The sequence below is a fragment of the Alexandromys fortis genome, unplaced genomic scaffold (assembly GCF_014885135.2).
Source record: "Alexandromys fortis isolate MF-2015 unplaced genomic scaffold, M_Fortis_MF-2015_v1.1 scaffold_99, whole genome shotgun sequence".
Classification (NCBI taxonomy): Eukaryota; Metazoa; Chordata; class Mammalia; order Rodentia; family Cricetidae; genus Alexandromys; species Alexandromys fortis.
The window spans coordinates 6,076,864-6,097,204 of record NW_026067982.1 but is presented as its reverse complement, the minus strand read 5'-3'; the positions used below and the strand labels follow the sequence as shown (position 1 = coordinate 6,097,204).

The window sequence follows — 20,341 nt, the reverse complement described above, 5'->3', positions numbered from 1 at the left end:
TTTAAATATTTATTTATCTATCTATCTATCTATCTATCTATCTATCTATCTATCTATTTATTTATTTATTTATTTTGTATGGAGTTAGCCAGAAGAGGGCACCAGACCTCAATACAGATGGTTGTGGACCACCATGTGGTTGCTGGGAATTGAACTCAGGACCTTTGGAAGAGCAGGCAATGCTCTTAACCGCTGAGCCATCTCTCCAGCCCCCTGCTTGTGGTGATCTTATATTTGCCTTCCAGGTTCTGGGATTACAAATCCGCTGCCATGCTGAGCATTAGAGCGTGTGTTTTGTCTAACTTGGTCACTGTCCTATGCATGGTGCCTGGAAGGGCAGCTGGATATGAAATACCACGGAGATGAAGCCATGATGAGTGCTCAGGAAAGGTTTGACTTGCTCTGGCCCTGTCACTCGAGGTATGGAGTCCTGTGAAGGTGGGGCAGTACTACCACCTTCCTTCCTTCCTTTCTGGTGATGCCGGAGATGGAACCTAGGGCCATGTGCAAGCTGTATTCCTAGTCCTTGGTTTTTTCAGACAGGGTCTTACCAGTTCTCTGGGCTGGCCTTGAACTTGTGATCTTCCTATCTCAGCCTATGAAGTGTTAGGATTAGAGGAATATTCCACTTGGTTCAGGTACCTCTATGTAGTGGAACTGTTTTGTTCTCTATAGAACACAGGGGCTGTGAGTCTCCCTCCAGCATGGCTCCCACAGCATGCACCACAGGGCTGGGCTCAGGGGAGAGCGGATGAGGGCACTTGGAGGCTCTTCATGTGGATTTGACCCTTCTGTTCCTTCCTTACCTCTGGGCCTGGGTCCACAATGCTGGCCTTTGCTCCCCCAGTGTTGCCGCCTAGCTGCTTAGACGGAGTTTTCTGGAGGAAGTCAGAGATCCTCTGAACCAGAAAGTCCCGGTCTTTCAGGTTGGCAAACAGAAAGGTCATTTTACTCTTGGTGCTGATAGACAGAGGGCTGGGCAGGACGCTGGAGCTGTCAGCTTTTTCCACAATGGTCACCTAAGGCAGTGAAAGAATGTTTTGGGGTGTCTGTGTCTTAGGATGCTGAACCACAGTGGCCTTAGGGCGCCCTCTCCTGGGCACAGTGCAATGGGGCACTGAGTGGCCCAACTGGATTAGGTTCCTGCCATGGGCACTTGTGATTCTGTGCAAGATACTTGCCAAGTCTCAGTTTCTCGTGTCACAGAAGGGTGAGCGCCATGGCCTTGCATGGCCTCTGTGGAGACGACAATGAAAAACATAAATGCTTAGCACAGCTGCTGTCCCTACTGGCTTTTAAAAGATAACTCATAGCTGTGCCCTCTAAAACATGTGAGCGGCCCCTCAACTGCAAGGCTGCCCACAGCCCCTGCCAGGGAACACTTTCTGGCAGCTTCTGCAAAGCTTGGCTCCAACTGCAATGCGTAGAAAGAGCAGCACAGGTGCACAGACGTGGGGCAGATTTCAGCCTGCAGTGAGCGCAGCCCAGCTCCAGCAGGGGGCAAACAATGGGCACACAGGCTAGGCCTGGTCAGCAGGGGTCAATGTTGGCAACAAGGAAGGCCAGGCAGTCACGCTTGTTACTAACGGTGTCTCTAGAGAGGCAGAGACTGAGCTGTGACCTGGTCTCATCAGGTAAGGAGCTGGGCGAGAGGCAGGACAGAGGGGACAAGCACCACCGTGAGAGGTGCCTGGGATGGAGTGGAGGGTGCAGGAGCTAGAACAGATGGAGCAGGGTGGGCTGTGTCTGTCTCTAAATGGGGTTTGTGCAGCATTTACATGTGTTGAGTAAAAAAGTATCTGAACGTGTACATATGCATTCATATGTACATGCACATGTGTGAGACATATATGGGTTTTACATGTGTGAAAGTGTGTGGAGTGCATATAGGTGAATGTGTGGTGGATATATGGGTATATGTAGGAACAGATCTGTGTGTGTGTATGTGTGCAGGTGTGAGTGGCCACATGCAGTCTGTGGTGTGTGGAGGCCTGAGAAGGCCAGATGGTATTCTGAGGTCACAAGAGGTAGTTGGGGGTTTCCTGAGCACAGGGAGAAGATGCTGGAGGAGCCTAGGCAGGGCACCACTAACTCTGCCTGGCATCTCCAATTTTTCTGGCTACACTGGGAGGAGGATTGGATGTGGTCGGGACTTTCCTGAGGAGGCCTTGGAGACAGAGATAGACTTGGGAGGGAGTCCTGACAGGACATCACTTTTGGAACACAAAATCCAGGGAGCAGAACCAAGGTGACTGCTTCTCCCTGGGCAATGGATGGCAGAGTGTCACTTAGCAAAGGGAAGGCCTGAAGGATATGCCCACAGCATGAATCATGGAGCTGCCCTGTGGGCCCCCTGGATGTGCTGGGAGGATGGGCCAGCGTCCATCCTGACGGACTGCAGAGCTCTATGCAGGCCAGAGGTGCTCACCTCCCTCAGAGGTATGATGAGACGGCACGCGTCTTCCTCCTTGCTGGCAAAGCAGATGTAGTTATTGGAGATGAACATCTGGCCGGGGATGTGCAGCTTGTTAAACGGTGTCCACAGAGTGCAGCCTGTGTGGCCATCCAGCCGCTCGTCTTTGGGAAGCCGGAACGTGGCCCTGTAGCACTCGTTCTTGGCTCGGGCGTCCAGGTCTCTGAGGAAACAAAGTGGGAAGCTGGAGTAGGGCAAATATTTTCTCAGTTTCACAGTGGATTCCAGATCTCTGGGGTTTTCTAGTGAGCAAGTCATGCCTGGGAATTGGAACTCAAGGGAATTTTTTTTTTTTTTTTTTTTTTGAGAAGGATTTCTCTGTGTAATAGTTCTGGCTGTCCTGGAATTTGCTTCGAGGCTACTTCTTGACCCCAGGGAAGAGCTAACCCCACCTTGAAACCCAGACAAGATACCCCAGCAAGGAGCAGAAGAGCTGAATCCCAAATGTACGTTGGCTCTCTCTGAGCAGAGATGTCTGATGGCTGTGAACAGTGGCCTCATCTGTGTTTTTTTTTTTTGTTGTTGTTGTTTGTTTGTTTTGAGACAGGGTTTCTCTGTAGCTTTGGAGCCTGTCCTGGAACTAGCTCTTGTAGACCAGGCTGGCCGTGAACTCACAGAGAGCCACCTGCCTATGAGTGCTGGGATTAAAGGTGTGTGCTACCACCACCCAGCTATTTTATGTGTATTCTTTTTTTTTTTTTTTTTAGTTTTTCGAGACAGGGTTTCTCTGTAGCTTTGGAGCCTGTCCTGGCACTAGCTCTTGTAGACCAGGCTGGCCTCGAACTCCCAGAGATCCACCTGCCTCTGCCTCCCGAGTGCTGGGATTAAAGGTGTGCGCCACCACCGCCCTGTGCAATCTTATAAAGGTGTCAGATCTCCTGGATCCAGAAGTACAGACAGTTGTATGCTTCCATGTGGGTGCTGGGAATTGAACCCGGGTCCTCAGGAAGAGTAGCCAGTGCTCTTACCCCCAGCCATCTCTCCAGACCACCAAGAGAGCTTCATATCTGCTTTGAGCTTCTGGTCCCCTAACTAGAGTCTGGCACATAGTCAGACTCACTGCCTGCCAAGTTCCAGTGCGGCTTCTTATCTTTCTAGATGGTTACCTTGTCACTCCCATCAGGAGTGACAACCTGCACAACATCCTGACCTGGAAGGTGGATGGTAGGCCTACACCTGGTGAAGCGATGTAGCCTAGGAAGTAATCTAACTGAGATGAGGTCTCCAAACACCAGTGTGGAGTCCAGGAACGCTTACCCTGACTGTGGAGCCCAGAAAACCTCTGCAATCGGAGTCAAATGAGTGTGTTTCCTGTGAGGCTAAAACCTGAGGCCCAAATAGAATGCGGAGCTGGTCACCTTGATCCATTCTTCAGCCATGCGTAGGGGCAGAAGGGCAGTGACCCCAGCTCTACATGGGGCCGGTCTCCTTTGCTAGCTTTGGGCCTGAGGACACACGCACACCCATCACAGGAATGACGGCTCTGTAACCCCAGTCCTGATCTGAGACCAAGAGATGGTAAAACTACTCCCTGCATAAGGAGCTTCCTCCCAATGGTGGTATTCGTGGCTCTCCCAATACAATACTATCATGGTCTGTCTGTGGCTTCTTTCCTAAGTAGCGGGCCTGGGAGGACATGTGCTGGACACCGGGCAATGTTAGTAGATCTAGCCCAAGGGAACCATTTTCACTGGTGCGGGATCTCCCCATTCCTTGGGAGGGTGGCGTACCGCTTTAGAGCTGAGATGTTCTTATGCGGCCGGATGGGCCGAGGCAGGGCCTTGTCCTCCATGAAGCCTTCACTGTCCAGCAGCTGCCGCATGGCCAGGTTGGCCAGCTGTTCCATGAGCTTGAAGGTCTCACCGATGTTAAGGAACATGGAGAAGAACAGTTCCTGGTCCCGCGTGTCCACACGTATGCTCTCGGGGAAGAGCAGAGTGGCATTCTTCTCTAGGCGTGTGACATCCACCCACTGTACCACCAGACTCACTGATAACAACAGGGACAAACACAGCATCCATTACAAGTGGACAAGGTGAGACTCCCGCTCCCTTCCAGAGCCTCCCCTGGACTGCTTCCATCCCTCCACTCTGAGCCTAGTCATACTAAGTGAGATACGTGATCCACGAGGAGACACCAGCCCCTCGGGGTTGGGTTCATGTTGCTCCAAGCCCAACCTTCGTGAATGTTTGCCCCATGTGGATGAGGAGGAAAAGGTGCAAATACGCAGAGAACTAGCTAAGACTCTGGCCCCAAGGGTCCTTACTGGGGTAGGAACCGAATCTCAACATGGTAAGATTGGCAGAGAAAAGGGTATCAGCCTCCACAGAGGAGGAGACTGGCCACTGCAGTCTCAACAGTTGGGGCAAACGGAGGTCAAGGAGGGCAGGGAGGGAGGTGGGCTCAGGAACTAGTGTTGACACCTGCCAATCAAATTAGCGGTAGACTTGGAAGTTCCTTCTGGGGTGACAGCAACAGCGGGGGAACTGAGTTACACTGAGATTGCGGCTTGCCTCCTGAGGTCAGGGTATTCTGCAGGGAGACACCTGTGGTAGGTGAGAGTGGCCTATTCCTGAGGCTCTACAACATCTAAAAGCACTTGAGGAAGCTGTGCCACTGGGCACAACACCGGAAGTGAAAAGCAGGAGGCCTCAGTTACTGCAACAGCAACAGTGGGTGTGGATGCAGCGCTGCCAGGAGCAGGTGTTGCCTGGGTGCGCTCATCACGTTAGGTGGCACCGAGGTTTGGGGAGACAAAAGATCTGGGTATAGAGATGAAGGGGATGCACTAGGAATGTGGGCGCTTTGGAGAGGCAGTGAATTTAGGGAAGCAAGGGTGTAGGGGAGCTGCGTATGGGCGGGGAACTAGATGAAGGTGTGCCTTCCGCCCCCTTACCTTCCTTCCCCAGCAGGAAGGAGTAGAAGCACAGGTGGTTGACGGTCAGGTAGAGCCAGCCCTGCCGTGGCACTCGGCCCTTCCAGAAGCTACAGGAGTAGTAGTTGACCAGCTTCTCGCCCTCCGGCATGCCAAACTGCTTCCGCATCTTTAGCTCCGCCTCCTTAAATTTCCCAGGGTCCTCATCCCCCTGGGGCTGCAGGTTCTTATTCTCTTCGGCAATGATACCCTACAGGGGACAACAGGGCTTTGGCCACTGCACCTGTTGGAGCAGTCCCAGAAAGGAGCGGAGAGGCCAGGAACCCATAATCCAGGACTTATGTAGTCAATTGAGGTGGTGGAGGCACATGCTTTTAAACCTCAGCACTCGGGAGGCAGAGGCAGGCGGATCTACAGAGTGAGTTCCAGGGCAGTCTCCAAAGCTATACAGAGAAACCCTGTCTGGAAACCCCCCCCCAAAAAAAAGAAAATTAGGCAGAGTGGTGGTGGTACATGCCTATAATCCCAGCACTTGGGAGACAGAGGCAGGTGGATCTCTGTGAGTTCGAGGCCAGTCTGGTCTACAGAGTGAGTTCCAGGACCGTCTCATCTCTAAATCCCCTCAAACAATTTTTGAGGGGGGTGTTGGGGAGTCTCAAACAGTCTAGGCTGACTTCAAACTCTCCATGTAGGTAAACCCAATCCTCTGTCTTATGGCCCAAATGCTGAGATTACAGGCATCTGCCACACACTTGGCTTAGGTGGGGCTAGGATCAAACCTAGAGCCTTATGCATGCTCAGCCGTACTCTGAGCCACATTCCTGGCCCTCAGTTAATTTTCAACATTAGCTTACAAAGGAGTGGGTTTCATTATGACATTTATTTATATTTTATGTATGAGTGTGTTTTATGTATGCCTGCATGTCAGAAGGGAGCATCAGATCCTATTACAGATGGTTGTGAGTCACCATGAAGTTGCTGGGAATTGAACTCAGAACCTCTGGAAGAGTAATCAGTACTCTTAACCTCTGAGTCATTTCTCCAGCCCTGACATTTTCTTTTTTTAAAGACTTGTTATTCGTGTGTGTGAATGTTTGCCATGTGTAGCAGTGCCGATGGAGGCTAGGAGAGGGTGATGGATTCCCTGGAGCTGGAGTTCCAGGCAGTCTCCCTGACGGCCCCCTTCCTAGGTTTCGGCTGGAAGCTAACACTCCCTCCCTCTGGGGAGCGCCCAGGAGACCTATGAGCAGGGAGTGGAGGCTGACAACAGTCCCTCTGCCTTGCCCTCTGACTTCCCCACTGGAGTTAGCAGCCCTGTGACTTCGACAGCTCCCCAGTCTCTGCTCAGAGTACCAGTCCTTCCTTACCTGTCAAAATCACAGGGTAGATTTTTAAATGGCTGACTTAGTTGTTTTTAAATATAGTTATTTAGGTTAAATTATCAGGATCAGATTTCCACTTATTATGTATGTGTGTACGTGTGCATGGTGTGTGTGCACAGGTACGTAAGAACAACTTTGGGGAGTTGGTTCTTTCCTACTACCCATGCGGGTTCCAGCCGTAGAACTCGGGTTGCTGGGCTTGCATAGCAAGTGACTTTCCCAGCTGCACCACCTCTCAGGGCCTAGGTGTCTGTCTTAGGGTTTCTATTGCTGCAACAAAACACAATGACCCAAAAGCAACTTGTAGAGGAAAGGGTTTGTTTAGCTTACACTTCCTCACTGCTGTCCATGACCAAAGGAAGTCAGCACAGGAACTCAAGCAGGGGAGGAACCTGGAGGCAGGAGATGATGCAGAGGCCATGGAGGGGAGCTGCTTACTGACTTGCTTATGCTGGCTTGCTCTGCCTGCTTTTTTATAGAACCTAGGCATGGCACCATCCACCAGGGGTTGGGCCCTCCCCCACTGATCATAATTAAGAAAATGCACAATGGCTGGATCTCATGGAGGCATTTCCTCAATTGAGGCTTCTCCTTCTCTGACTCAAAACCAGTCAGTACATCTTCCTTCCTTTTCCATTCTCCATATGAGTAAGCTATATTCGAGGGTAGGCCAAGTCATGCCTCCTACCAAGTCCCACAGCTGTTTCTGCCATTCCTTCTTCCCAAAGGGCCCCCCTGCTTTCCTCTTCACACTCCCTCTCCCATGCAGGTTGCTGGAGGCTCTCTTCACCCTGGGTCCTGTCTGTTTCTGGATCCTTCCTCTACTCTTTTATTCTCGGGGGTTTTTTTTTTTTTTTAAGGATTTAGCTTTGGCTTTAGACTTTCAACTTCCTTCTAACTTCCTGGTTTCTCTGGAGTTGGTTTCTAACTTCCTAAATAGGACATCTGGCCCATTAACGTCACCCTAGTCTTCCCTAACATTTAAAAGTCCCTTCCCTGCACTGGTGCTGCCTTGCACCAATTACAGTATATAGCATTTCAACCATTATTCAGATGGCTTTTCTGTTGTATGTTCACAGGTGTGGGCGTGTACGTGTGTATCTGTGTGCACGTGTGTGGAGGCAGGCGGTTGCTGCCAGGTGTCATTCCTGATTGCCTTCTGCCCTATACACTTGTCTTGGGCCCAGAATCACTGACTGGCTAGTCTCGTTAGGCTGCTTGCTTAGGGGAATCCTTGCTTCCACCTTCTGGTCCTGGGATTTTCAGCAGGATGCCATGGCCACTCAGCATTTACATGGATACAGGGGATTTGAACTCCAATCCTTGCATTTACAAGGGAGAGCTTTACCTGCTAAGCCAACTACCAGCCCCCTTGTTCAGTTTTGTTTCCTAACTTCCATGGGCTATCCTGCGATCTCCAAAGGCTGCTTGGAGGCCTCATCCTCTTCCCAGCACGACTGTGAGTTGGTGTGGTGGACCCAAAAGAGGTGGGACCCAGTGGGAGGTCTTCTGGTCACCGGGGACATGCCTTCATGAGGATACAGGGATCGCTGGGCATGGTGGCACTCAGACTCACAGGCAGATGGCTGTGAGTTTGAAGCTAGTGTAGTCTATATAGTGAGTTCTAGGCTAGCCGAGGTGGTACGGGCACCCTAATTCCCTTCCATGTCTTGGCTGTGAGTTGAGCAGCTTTGCCCAGTCACACACTTGGACCATGATGTACCAACGCAGGGCAAAACCCACCTGAACTGTATATTAAAACAAAACAAAACAAAAAAACCCAAAATTCCTTTTAGCTTTATAAGCTGATTATACTTGCTACAGTTAACAAAAAGAGAACTGATGTCCTTTCTTCTTTGAGGTCTAAGTCATTCCAAACGTTAGTGTTCTGCTGATGTGACTGTTAGGGCTAGCATTTAGAAGATATTTGATAAGGCTGCTACCGTTACTACTACCCCTCAACAGGAGAATAGCAGCTTGGCTTTGCCTGCTTCCCAGGAGCTGTAAGACAAAACAGGTCCTGCCTAGAACCCCAGTGTGTGCACAGAAGAGCTAAGAAACTCGGTCCAGTCTGTCCAGGTCTACGGTGTTCCAATGTGATGAATTCACAAGACTCGCTGAAAGCAACTTTGCGCTGTCAAACTCTGCACAGCAAGGGTCTGCCTGGGAATCTCAATGCAGCCCCGGCTGGTCTGGAACTCACAAGCTTCGACTTGCCTCCTGAGTGGTGGGATCACAGGTGTGTGCTATCATGTTTGGCTCCATAATCATTACTTGGCTATAAAATATTCCATTAAGCATACCACACATGACTTAATAAGTCCCCTGAAGATAATGCACTGAGCAGAATAAGCACTTAGAAAGTACTGGAAAGTGCTTGCAAGATTACTGTTTCCAGACTGCAGAGGAAGGAAGAGCATTGGTCTCTTATGGAGCTGGGAGCCACTGCTTTCAGTGCTTGGGCTAATTGAGGCTGCAGAAAGCATAGCAACACGTGTCAATCACTTTGCCTCAATGACGACACCACAGGGCATCCCCCAAGAATTGCTGCATAAAAAGCTAGGGGCCTTTTTGTTGATGTTTGTTTGTTTGTTTGTTTTTCAAGACAGGGTTTCTCTATATAACAGCTCTAGCTGCCTTGGAACTCACTTTGTAGACCAGGCTGGCCTCGAACTCACAGAAATCCACCTGCCTCTGCCTCTCAAGTGCTGAGATTAAAGGTATGCGCCACCACACCTGGCTGGTATGTACCTTTTAACTCTAAGGTTAAAAGATGATGTCTGATGGATCCAGAATTTTCAGCCTATGACCGCATCACCCTGTTGCTTTGAGACTGCGATGGCACAGTACGCCATGGTGGAGAGGGCATAGCCAAAGAGGTCTGACCACCTCGTGCTGACAAGAAGCAATGGAGAAGGGCCCAGGGTCCCAATAGCCCCACTCAAGGGCATCTCTCCATCCGTCTAATTCCCTTCTGTGAGTTCCCATCTCCTAAGGAGTCCAGCAATTTCTAATAGGAACATGGGCTGAGAAACAAAACAGTCAACCCGTGGCCTTTGGGTACATTCACGATCCCAACTACAACAGTAGAAGTCATTTCCATTCAGTTTCCATCCTGTGAAATGGGAACAAAGCCCACATCAGGCTGTCTAAAGACGGGACAGCTCTTCAGGGCACTGGTTCTAGGACACCCAGAGACACACGAATCTATGTATGTTTAAGTTTCTTCTGTAAAAGGACAGGGTTTCCGTGCAGCCTGTGCCCACCCTCCCGCACGCTTCAGCTCATCTTACAGCATGCAGCGCAGCAGGAATGCTCCTCTCTGCTGGACGCTGACGGCAGATTGACAATGGAAGTCTCTGTTCAGCGCAGATGTAATTCTTTTCCTCAGGTATTTCTAACTCACAGCTGGAGCCATAGAAGCATGGCCCACAGACACCGAGCATCAACTGTGCGTGGCGACTACCACCCCACAAAAGGAGCAAGGGCTGTCAGGGGGACGTGAGCCTTACGTGTATCTTGCCCTTGACGAAGGTGGTGATGTCTTCCTCGCTGTCGAAGATGGACAGTGTCTGAAGCAAGTTGTTTTCCAGCCATTCCCAGTGTTTGGTGATCTCTTTGCGGGAGGAACCTAGTTGAGTGAGATGAAATCATGAGGTCTCAAGACTCAAAGCGGAGAGGTGGGTCCCAGGTTCTCTATTTGGGGGATCACGGTCTTCAATACAGATTAACCTTTCCTGCTTAAACTTCCTATTACAGCAGAGGCCATAAACACAGAAAGCCAGAACTACAGACCCTTCCTCCTCAGCACCAAGGAAGACACCCGGCTCTGTATCCCTGTCCTTCTAGAGACAATCTATGTGGCCACAGGCTTGTGAACTCATCCAGCTTCTTTGTCCAGCTGACAGAATCTCTGCAGGGCAGGCATATGGGTACTGCCCACCTCACGTCTCCTGCTGGCCTCCCCCACCACAGGGTCAGCCTGAGCACTGCAGGTCCAGAGGAAGTAAGTGGCCTTGGAGAAGGCAGTGTAGCAACACTCCCAAAGGCTGGGGATTGTCAAGGACTGAGAGGAGCAGCCCTAGGAGGCAAAGGAAGTGCCTATACTGGAAAACCTCTCAGAATAGGTGACTACAAGGATGGGAGGAGGGAACCTAGCTGTGCTAGGGCGGACCCTGGCAGGAAATGCAACTATGCCCACACATGATGAACCAGAAGATAGAACCAACCTAGGGTATCTTGGGAAAATGCTTCACTACTGAGCCACACCCCAGCCCTGAAGAAGGCACCCTTTTCTAATTGGCAACACTCTTGTAGCAGCTGAGCAGGTGACCCTGACCCCTCCCACCCACAGCCCAGCTCACTGCTCCACCGCAGCCTGGATGGCCTTTGCTAGAGATGGTTTGTCTGCTTCTTATTCACAACTCACTAACCAGACATGAAATTCCACAGTGCGGAGCCTCTCCTTTGATGGCCTCCGGGAAGCTGCCCTCGGGAAGCCGTGAGCCCGAAGTACTAGACAACTCAGTGAGTCACAAGGAACTGTCTCCCTGCAAGCCCCTTTTAGTTCCCCCATTTTCGTTCCTGTTTGTCTTTCTCTTACGACCTCCTAGAGGCCAGGGTCTGGTTGGTTGGTAGAGAGGTATTTCTTTCTGCTTTTTTCTGTTTTGGGCCAAGAACCCACATTCAAATTCAGAAGTTAAACGACATGACGCAACTCTTAGTATCATTTCATTTTCTTTCTTCCTTTTTCCATTTCATTTTCTTAAATTTAGATTTATTTTATTATTATTATTATTATTATTTTTTTTTTTTTTGCGACAGGGTTTCCTCATGTAGCCCTGGCTGTCAGGCAACTCACTCTGTAGACCAGACTGTCCGCCTGCCTCTGCCTCCCAAGTGCTGGAATTTAAGGCGTGGCCACCCCTGCCCAGATTATTGTAAGTGTGGAAATGTTTGCCTACCCGTGTGTACACCACCTGTGTGACCCTAGAGGTCAGAAAAAGGGGTTGGATCTCCTGGAACTGGAGTTTTAGATGGTTGTGGGCCACCTCGTGGGTGCTGGAAACCAAACGGGGTCCTCTTCAGGAGCAGCAGGTCTCTAACCACAGAGCCATCTCGCCAGCCCTTGGGATCATTTCTTTTATGCACACATTCCCAGCGACCTCAGGTGGATGAAATTGTCATTCTGTCTGTCTGTGTCTGTTTGCAATTTGGTTATAAATGTTTATATGTATGTTCAGTTAAGAGAAACTCATTTATTTAAAATTAAGAACACAAACTCCACCATCTCTGTCAGGTACTGGGGATAAAAAGAACGCCGCAGCAAATCAGATTACCGAGTGTCACTCTGTTTTCAGAACGGCCTACGGATCTCACTTCTCAGAACCCTCGGAGATGCCTTACTGTGTGACGCTGAGGGACAGAGTTTCAGCACGTTAACCAGAGCCGCGCAGCAAGCCCAGGCTGCCTGGCTGCTCTCATCTTCAGGAGTTCCCATCTGACCAGGCAGACTTCCATGTAAAAGCAGTGGGGCAGCCAGGTCAAGTCCAGTGGAACAGGAAGAGGTGTGTGGGTCTGAGGAAGCTGGGGAGGTGACATCTAGGTGAGTACTCAACGCAGCAGAAGGGACACTGCAGAAGCCAGCAGAGAGCTGTGGGAAACCACAGGTTCTCTGGGCCTGTTGCTGCATACCAGGGCACGGCTGGGGAGGAGTCTGGGAATGGCAGTGGGCAGGTGCTGGACATCCTGAATACCAAGGGGAGAGACTGGATTCACTGGGCAGGTTCCAGCAGGACAGCTGGTGTTGGCAAGCTGCTTCTGAGACAGTGGGGGGAAGGAGGCACAGGTGAGACCAGGGCAGGGATGGGGATGGGGTGAGCCAAGGACTAGGGTTCTGCAGCATGGGCAGGATTTTTCTTAGCACCAGGCCCCGCTGCACTGAAGGGCTCTGTTGTCCCTCCTGCACTGAAGGGCTGTCATTCCTCTCCCCTCTCCTCTCCCCTACCCTGCCGCTGCCCCTGGTGCCATGGCCTTTTTCTGTATGCTCCCTGAGAAAGGACACACTGAGGCAGAGACGATGCTCTTCAAGGCCCATGTTGTAACTGTTGGGCGGGAAGATGGCTCAGTGGGAAAGAGCACTGGGTATACAAGCTGAATGATTGCTCCCTGAACTCGTGGAAAGAGCAGGATTGGATGGCCTGCATCTGTGATCCTAGCACATAAATTTCCCGGACCCCACTTGGGTGGAACAGACTCTACAAGGAACCCCTATCTCCTAAAGGTAATCCCTGTAGGCTCCTAATGCCCCTAGGAGATCTGGGGTCTTGCTGGGTTGCTCCTCTTGGCCTTGGGCACACAGTTTACTTGCTCACACAGACACAGGTCACGGCTGTTCAGGGTGCCAAGGAGGAATTACAGTAATACCTGGGGCAGAGGGACTATTTCCAGGTTGCCACCTGCCTGTGATTTTAATCCCTCAATCCTCTAACCTCCACCTTGAAGCCAGGGTCCAAGTTCGAGGGCTACATACTTCCACTTCCTGCGCTGAGCTTCAACCCAGCATCTCACACATGCTAGGCAAGTGCTGTACAACTACCATTGAGCGACTAGTCCTTTATCTATCTATCTGTCTGTCTATCTATCTATTATCTATCTATCTATCTATCTATCATCGAGACAGGGTCTATCTATCTATCATCTATCTATCCATCTATTATCTATCTATCTATCTATCTATCTATCTATCTATCTATCTATCTATCTATCGAGACAGGGTCTGTCTATCTATCTAGACGGGGTCAGTCAGTCTGTCTGTCTGTCTATCTATATCTATCTATCTATCTATCTATCTATCTATCTATCTATCTATCTATCTATCATCTATCTATCGAGACAGGATTTCTCTGTGTAGCTCTGGATGTCCTGGAACTCACTCTATAAACCAGGCTGGACTCGAACTCAGAGATCTATCTGCCTTTGCTTTCCGAGTACTGGGATTGAAGGCATGCACCACTACTGCCTGGCTTTTATTTTTTGAAACAAGGTCTCATACTGCCCAGGCTGACCTTGAACTTGCTACGGGACCAAGAATGACAGAATTTCTGAACCTCTCAAGGGCTGGGATTATAAGTGTGTGCTACCATGCCTGGTTTGTGTGGTGCTGGGGACCACATGCAGGGATTCAGGAGGCTAGACAAGTACTCACCATGCTGTACCCTTAGCTTCTGTTTATTTAAGATAGAGGCTTACTAAATCGCCCAAGCTGCTCTCAAATTCACGATCCTCATATCCAAGCCTGAGATTATGGGCGTGTACTACCACAGCTGGCTGAGATCCACAAACTTTACAGATCTGTTATCTTTTCCCAGGCCACCAAGGAATAACAGCATGGCTTGTAACCAGAGAGGTATCGGCTGATACAGGAGCAGGTGTCTTGGGCCTGAACTGTAACCCTGTGTAATGCTAGACAGGGTACTTGATTGCTCTGGACCATGCATTGTTTTCTCATCTTCAAAACAGAGAGGAGACTGAAGTACCTGTGAGGAGGTTCAGGTGAGTGCCTGACACTCAGGTAGTGATGTCTGAATGCTTGAGCCTCTTCAGCATGACTGGCACACACTAGCCATTCTGCAAGGCTTAGGTGGGCTCAATTCATCCATCTAATCTAAGCACAGCAGCTACAGTAGAATCCTAGTGGATATATGCTACAAAGTCCCGCAAACACTGAATCAGAGGTGACTCAACCATTACCCCAAGCTAATGCAAGGTGGTGGTCTCAAGTGCTTCATCAGTTCAACAATATATGGGTTTCTCTCGTGTGGTTTTCCATTTAAAGATGCTTTGAAAAGAACTGGATGGATGGCATTGGGGTTCATTCTTGGGCAAGCTTCTCCAAGGCCCTCTTTCTATAAGGAGTACTCCAGCCTTCCCCAAGCTTCTCTGAGACCCTTTCTGTGAGGCGCACCCCAACCTTCCACAAGCTTTTGAGGCCCTCTTTCTGTGAGGGGCACCCCAACCTTCCACAAGTTTCTGAGGCCCTCTTTCTGTGAGGGGCACCCCAACCTTCCACAAGTTTCTGAGGCCCTCTTTCTGTGAGGGGCACCCCAATCTTCCAGAAGCTTCTGAGGCTCTCTTTCTGTGAGGGGCATCCCAAACTTCCACAAGTTTCTGAGGCCCTTTTTCTTTGAGGAGCACCCCAACCTTCCCCAAGCTTCGGAGGTCCTTTCTGTGGGGGGCACCCAGTCTTCCTGCACGGAGGAGAGGAAGCCCTGCTCCAGCACTCTCCATGGGGCTCATCCTCATCAGCGAAATCAACACAGAGCAGAAAGATGGGGAAACATGTCACCCCAGTGAGAGTGCATGCAAGTTTTCAGTAGAGAGACAAAATAAGAAGGCCAAGAGCCGTCCTGAGCCACCTCCAGCTGGGGACCCAGGCCATCCTTACCACACGTGTAAAAGCATCAAAATGCTAGTGTGTCACCAAGGAGGCTACAAGTGAGTACAAGTAGGAAATGGGTCTGAAAATGCTGACTCTTCCAGCTCTGAGGCCCAGCTGTAGCTCCCTTGAGTCAAGGCGGAAGAGAACACGGACTCTAGTGAGCTCCAAGCCTAAGCCCCCAGGAGCTCCTCTGAATGAGGGGCATCACAAGGCTCTTGGTAGACATCACCACACAAGACTGCAGGTTTCCTGTCCCCTCCCTCCAGGGGTGACCTCATGACTCAGGGCACTTACCACAGGCCACCGTCCAATAGACCTGTGAGTCCTGGGTCTGGTGCAGGATGCGGTAAGGGGCCACTCGGGCACTGGAGTCCAGGACCACATCCAGGGTGCCCACGAGAAGACCTACGGGCAAGGCAGAGAGAGGTGGAAGGTGAGAGGCCAGGGGGCCAAGCCTGGCCTGAGACAGGAAGGCCTAGCCTCAGCAGGGCTGCACAGCCAGACTCCTCACAGGCTTCCTGCCAGAGAAGCTTAAAACTTCCGTCCTGCTTCTGCTGGAAGCATCTGTTATTTTTTTGGCTCAGAAATACTTGCAGCAGAGGACTTTTGACCCAGGCCTTCACTATCCAGCCCTAGCTGGCCTGGAACTTACTAAGTAGATCAAGCTGGCCTTGAACTCATGAAGATCTATCTGTCTGCCTCTGATTCCCAAGGGCTGGGGTTAAAGGTTTCTGTCAACCATGCCGGGCTGTGGCAGATGCTTAACAGGACTCAAAGCTCAATCCATTCTTGGAGGGTCTTTTGCAGGAAAATACAAAATATAGGTTTTTATTTATTTATAGACAGGGTCTCAAGAATCTCAGGCTGGCCTCGAACTTGGTACCAAGTTAGACTGAACTGATCCTCCCACCCTAACCCTCCCTCGTGTTGGCCTTTTTCAAATGTGCCACTATGCCTGCTTCATGTGATGCTGGGGGTGGACACCGAGCTTTTGTGCATGCTAAGAAGCACTCGACCAACTGAGATGTATCCTCAGCCCTCAAATTAGGTGTTAAGACAAACAATTTCTAATAACTTTTTAAAAATATGCTTTGCTGTTTTGCCATGGGTATCAGGTCCCCTGAAACTGGAATTACAAACAGCTGTGAGCTGCTATGTGGGTGCTGGGAATTGAACCCAGGTCCTCCGAAAGAACAGTTAGTGCTCTTAACCATTGAGCCATCTCTTCCACCCCAACATTTCTTTGTGTGTGTATGTGTGTGTGTGTGTCAAACCCAGGGTTTACACATGCTAGGCAGGCATCCTAGCACCGACCTACCACTGCAGCAAATATTTCCTTAAAAACGAAAAAACATATTACGAACTAAGAAAAATACCCGGGATCCTCCCACCTCTGCTTTACGAGTTCCAGGATCACCAGTGGGTCACTATACCTGGCGTACACGTTTATCTTTTATAATTTATTTTTATCACTACCGCATAGGGACACTTGTGCCACGGCACACACCAGGAGGTCGGGGAACAACTTGCAGGAGGTGCTTTTCTCCGGCCACCACGGTGGTCTGGGGACGGAAGTCAAGTCTCCAGGCCTCCTCAGCAAGCATGGTTATCCTCTGAGCCAACTTGCTGGCCCTGACTGCCAGAGAGATCTCTTAAGAATACCCCTTCCCTCCAGCAGTTCCTCCCAGAGCAAGGACATTGTAACACTTTCCATATCAAACCAGGGGATGACGTAGATTGTAGATCTTCTATACTTGGCAATTCTGGAAGGCTTGGGCAGCCTTCAAAGTCACAGCTGAACGGGACATTTTTCAGAATCCATCAGCTTTTGGAAGACAATTGTTTTTTTCTGGAACTGAAGCATTTCAGGGCATTTCAAGTTCTCCTTCCTGCGTACCCTTTGGCCTGATGACACACTTTGTGGCAGTGCTCTTGGTCAATGTCATTGCTTCCTGGCATTTCGGCAGAAAACCCCTGTCTTCTCCACTGCCCGCCTGATCCACTCTTCTTGATTACTTAAATAACGAAGCAATCAAAAAACCCTGCCTGTCGTTCCTGTTTGAAACTGATTTCTCCCTTTTCAAGGGAACTGCTGCCTCTGGTAAGGTCTGAGAATTCGCTGCTGCTGTCTTCTTGGTGCGCAAAACAATTCCTATTGGTTTTACTATTCATCTTTAATACGTTTTTGCCACCATTTTTCATCTGACCCCCCCTCCGTCTTTAATAAATGGTTACAAAACAGACACATCCAATGGATGATTTCTCATCTGTCTCACTGAAATGTTAAAATGGAAAAAAAAAGTCACTCTAATTGCAGTTATGGATGGGGGAGACGGCTCAGTGGGTAAAATGGCTACTATGTAGGCAGGAGGATCTGAGCTTGGATCCCCAGCACCGGCATAACGATGGGGGTGGGAGCTTGTGTCTGCAACCTTAGTGCTGGGAGTTGCCCAGCAAACCGACTGGAAACACAAGGCGGAGGAGAGCCAGAGCAGTGGACCCCCACCCACGTCAACTTCTGGGCTCAGCCCGCTTGCACCCCCCTCCACACACAGTATAAAAACTACAGCTAAATGGTGCACACCTTTAATCCTAACACTCAGGAAGCAGAGGCAGGCAGGTCTCTGTGAATTTAAGACTAGCCTGGTCTACGTAACAAGTTCCAGGTCTGCCAGAGCTAAATAGTAAGACTACCTCAAAAGCAAAAGAAGACACATTCAAGCCGGGCGATGGTGGTGCATGCCTTTAATCCCAGCACTCAGGAGGCAGAGGCAGGCAGATCTCTGTGAGTTCGAGACCAGCCTGGTCTACAGAGCTCGTTCCAGGACAGGCTCCAAAAGCCACAGAGAAACCCTATCTCGAAAAACCAAAAAATAAAAAAAAAAAAAAAAAAGAAGAAGACACATTCAAGGTTTTGCAGCCTCTGGAGTAAACTTTTCAGTGTCCATGCTGAGGCTTTTCTTTTGGTCTTGGGAGCGTTCTTTTACAACGCTTATCTTGGGAGGATAAATTGCTGGTGTAGCCACACTGCAGGACCGGACACCTTTAACCTGCTGACCACCTTCTTACACCCACTCTGTAATGAGAACTTCAGAAGTCTGGGCTGGCAAGTTATTATTATTTTTAAAAGTTATTTCCTTTCTTTTGTTTTAGACAGGGTTTCTCATGTAGCCCTGAAGTCCTGGAACTCACTTTGCAGACCAGGCTGCCTCAAACTCACTGACCCACCAGCCTCTTCCTCCCATGCACCACATGGGTGGCTCATTTCATCCTTTCTTCTGCGTATGGGTGTGGCGTCTGCATGCTTTTGTCTGTTGGCTATGGAGGCCTGAAGAGGGCACTGGATCCTCTAGAACTGGAATTACTGATGGCTGTGAGCCACCATGTGGGTGCTGGGATTTGAACTTGGGTCCTGCAGCCCTTAACCCCTGAGCCATCTCTCTAGGCTGGCAGGTTTTGAAAAGCCTGAACAAATCTGCACTACTGATGGATCTCTCTCAGGGAGACAGTGGTCAGGAGTCTGTGACATCTGTGATGGGATGATAGCCACGACAGGTGGCTACTGCACAAATCTCCCTCAGTGGGATCTGGAGTTCACAGAATGGCCGGGCTCTGGAAGCTCAGCCTTGGGGGATACAGACAGATGAATGATGTAACCGAAGTGACTTATCACATGGTGCCCTGTGTTCCTCAGTGGCCTTGTGGTAGCTCCCAGGGTTGGTCACTGGGCTGTCCAGGACAGTTGCTACCTGTCTGTAAACAATGGGTCCTGGACACAGGTCCAGTACCACCTCCAGGATTCTCTTTGGAAAGGAGCCTGACTGTGGAAAAGAACACTGAGTTTCCTTGGGAAAGGTACAGTCCCTTCCACATTAAGAAGTGTGGCTCATGAGAGCCTGACAGCTGATGGCACCCATGAGAAGCTGCATCTGGCAGGGCTGGCAGCTGCCACACTGAAAATCGGGGCCTTTCACGGAAAATTTGCTTTATAAACAGAAGGATCTGGTACCCAGAAGGGCCCACTGGAGTCTCCTGAAGGGCCAGACCTGTTCCTGTAATACTTGACGGGCCCTAGAGCACAAGAGGCTTTGAATAAAACCTGCTCAGGAGATTCTCACAATCCCACATGTCACACAACATCAGAGGCTCCCACTCCAGCTGCTTCTGTGTGAGTGGTGGTGCCCAGACACCCAAGGGGCATCTGGGCTGTGGGGGGGGGGGGGGGGAGACTTCATATATACTGATAAATATGCAAAAATAAGCCATGGGTCAGGAGCTCTGATGGCACCAAGTGAAGAGAAGCCGGAGGAAGAGGAACAGAGGTCAGGGCATCTTTGATCTTCATAAAGAGACAATTCTTTGGTGAATTGGGATTAAAGAAGCAGGCAAAAGAATGTGTGTTTATGCCACTTGGTCCCTCACAGGCACTTTGAGAAACTGAGGCAGAGGCAGGGGAGCTCTGCACGCTTATGGCTGCTAAGTCCCTCTGCAGGAGTGTGCACACGTCTTCCGGAGACCACTGCTGCCCTTCCCGTGCCTCCCGTCCCGGGACGATCCTCCCTGCCCGCCCTCCGACCCCTCGCGCCGCTGCGCGTGCCCGCTGGCCGCGTCCTGCTGCCCCGCCAGGCCCGGTGCGCACAGGCCCGGCCGCCCGCGCCCCGCTCACCCGTGAGGCCGCCGCCCTTGCCGTGGCCCCGGCGCCGCTGCAGCACAAAGAAGGGGTTGGCCCGTTCCGTCACCCACAACGCATTAGCCACCAGCACCTCCTCCGGCCCGAGCCACATCGCGGGGCCGCTCGCACCGGGCCAGGGCCCGCGAGGCGGAAGCGCGCGCCGCCGTCGCTGCGCCCGAGCGGAGCCGAGCGGAGCCGAGCGGCCGGGGCGGGGTCGAGACGCAGTCCCGGAGGATGGTGCCCCCTGGCGGCCACGCTCGCAGTCCCGCCCAGCCCCGCCACCGCTGTCTAGTTGGTGAGAGAATCACTTGCTCTTGACCTACTGTGCAGCCCAGGAGCGTTAATGTTGCAAACGTCTGGAAAACGGTTAGCAGCCCCCGGTCAACCTCGGAATTCTGACGCTTAAGTCTAAGGTTGGAATCCTCAAGAACCCAGTTGTCAGGAAGCTCTGAGGCAGCTGCTGTCCTTGAAAATAAATAATCTCACCCCATCTGACAGA

General features: G+C 50.8%; 1 protein-coding gene across 2 annotated transcripts in view; it reads right to left on the bottom strand.

Moving 5' to 3' along the window:
- Tbc1d9b (TBC1 domain family member 9B) overlaps positions 1–20,035 on the bottom strand; it is a 38,585-nt gene extending 18,550 nt beyond the window's left edge. For both annotated transcript variants that reach the window (XM_050158602.1, XM_050158603.1), the window contains exons 1-7: positions 19,837–20,035; positions 15,465–15,575; positions 10,243–10,361; positions 5,370–5,598; positions 4,204–4,462; positions 2,429–2,636; positions 807–1,019 (exon numbers count right to left, since the gene is read on the bottom strand). In XM_050158602.1, coding sequence (XP_050014559.1) covers positions 807–1,019; positions 2,429–2,636; positions 4,204–4,462; positions 5,370–5,598; positions 10,243–10,361; positions 15,465–15,575; positions 19,837–19,954 — 1,257 coding nt within the window. In that variant the 5' untranslated portion in view covers positions 19,955–20,035. The remainder of the gene's footprint in view (positions 1–806; positions 1,020–2,428; positions 2,637–4,203; positions 4,463–5,369; positions 5,599–10,242; positions 10,362–15,464; positions 15,576–19,836) is intronic.
- Positions 20,036–20,341: the final 306 nt, after the last annotated feature.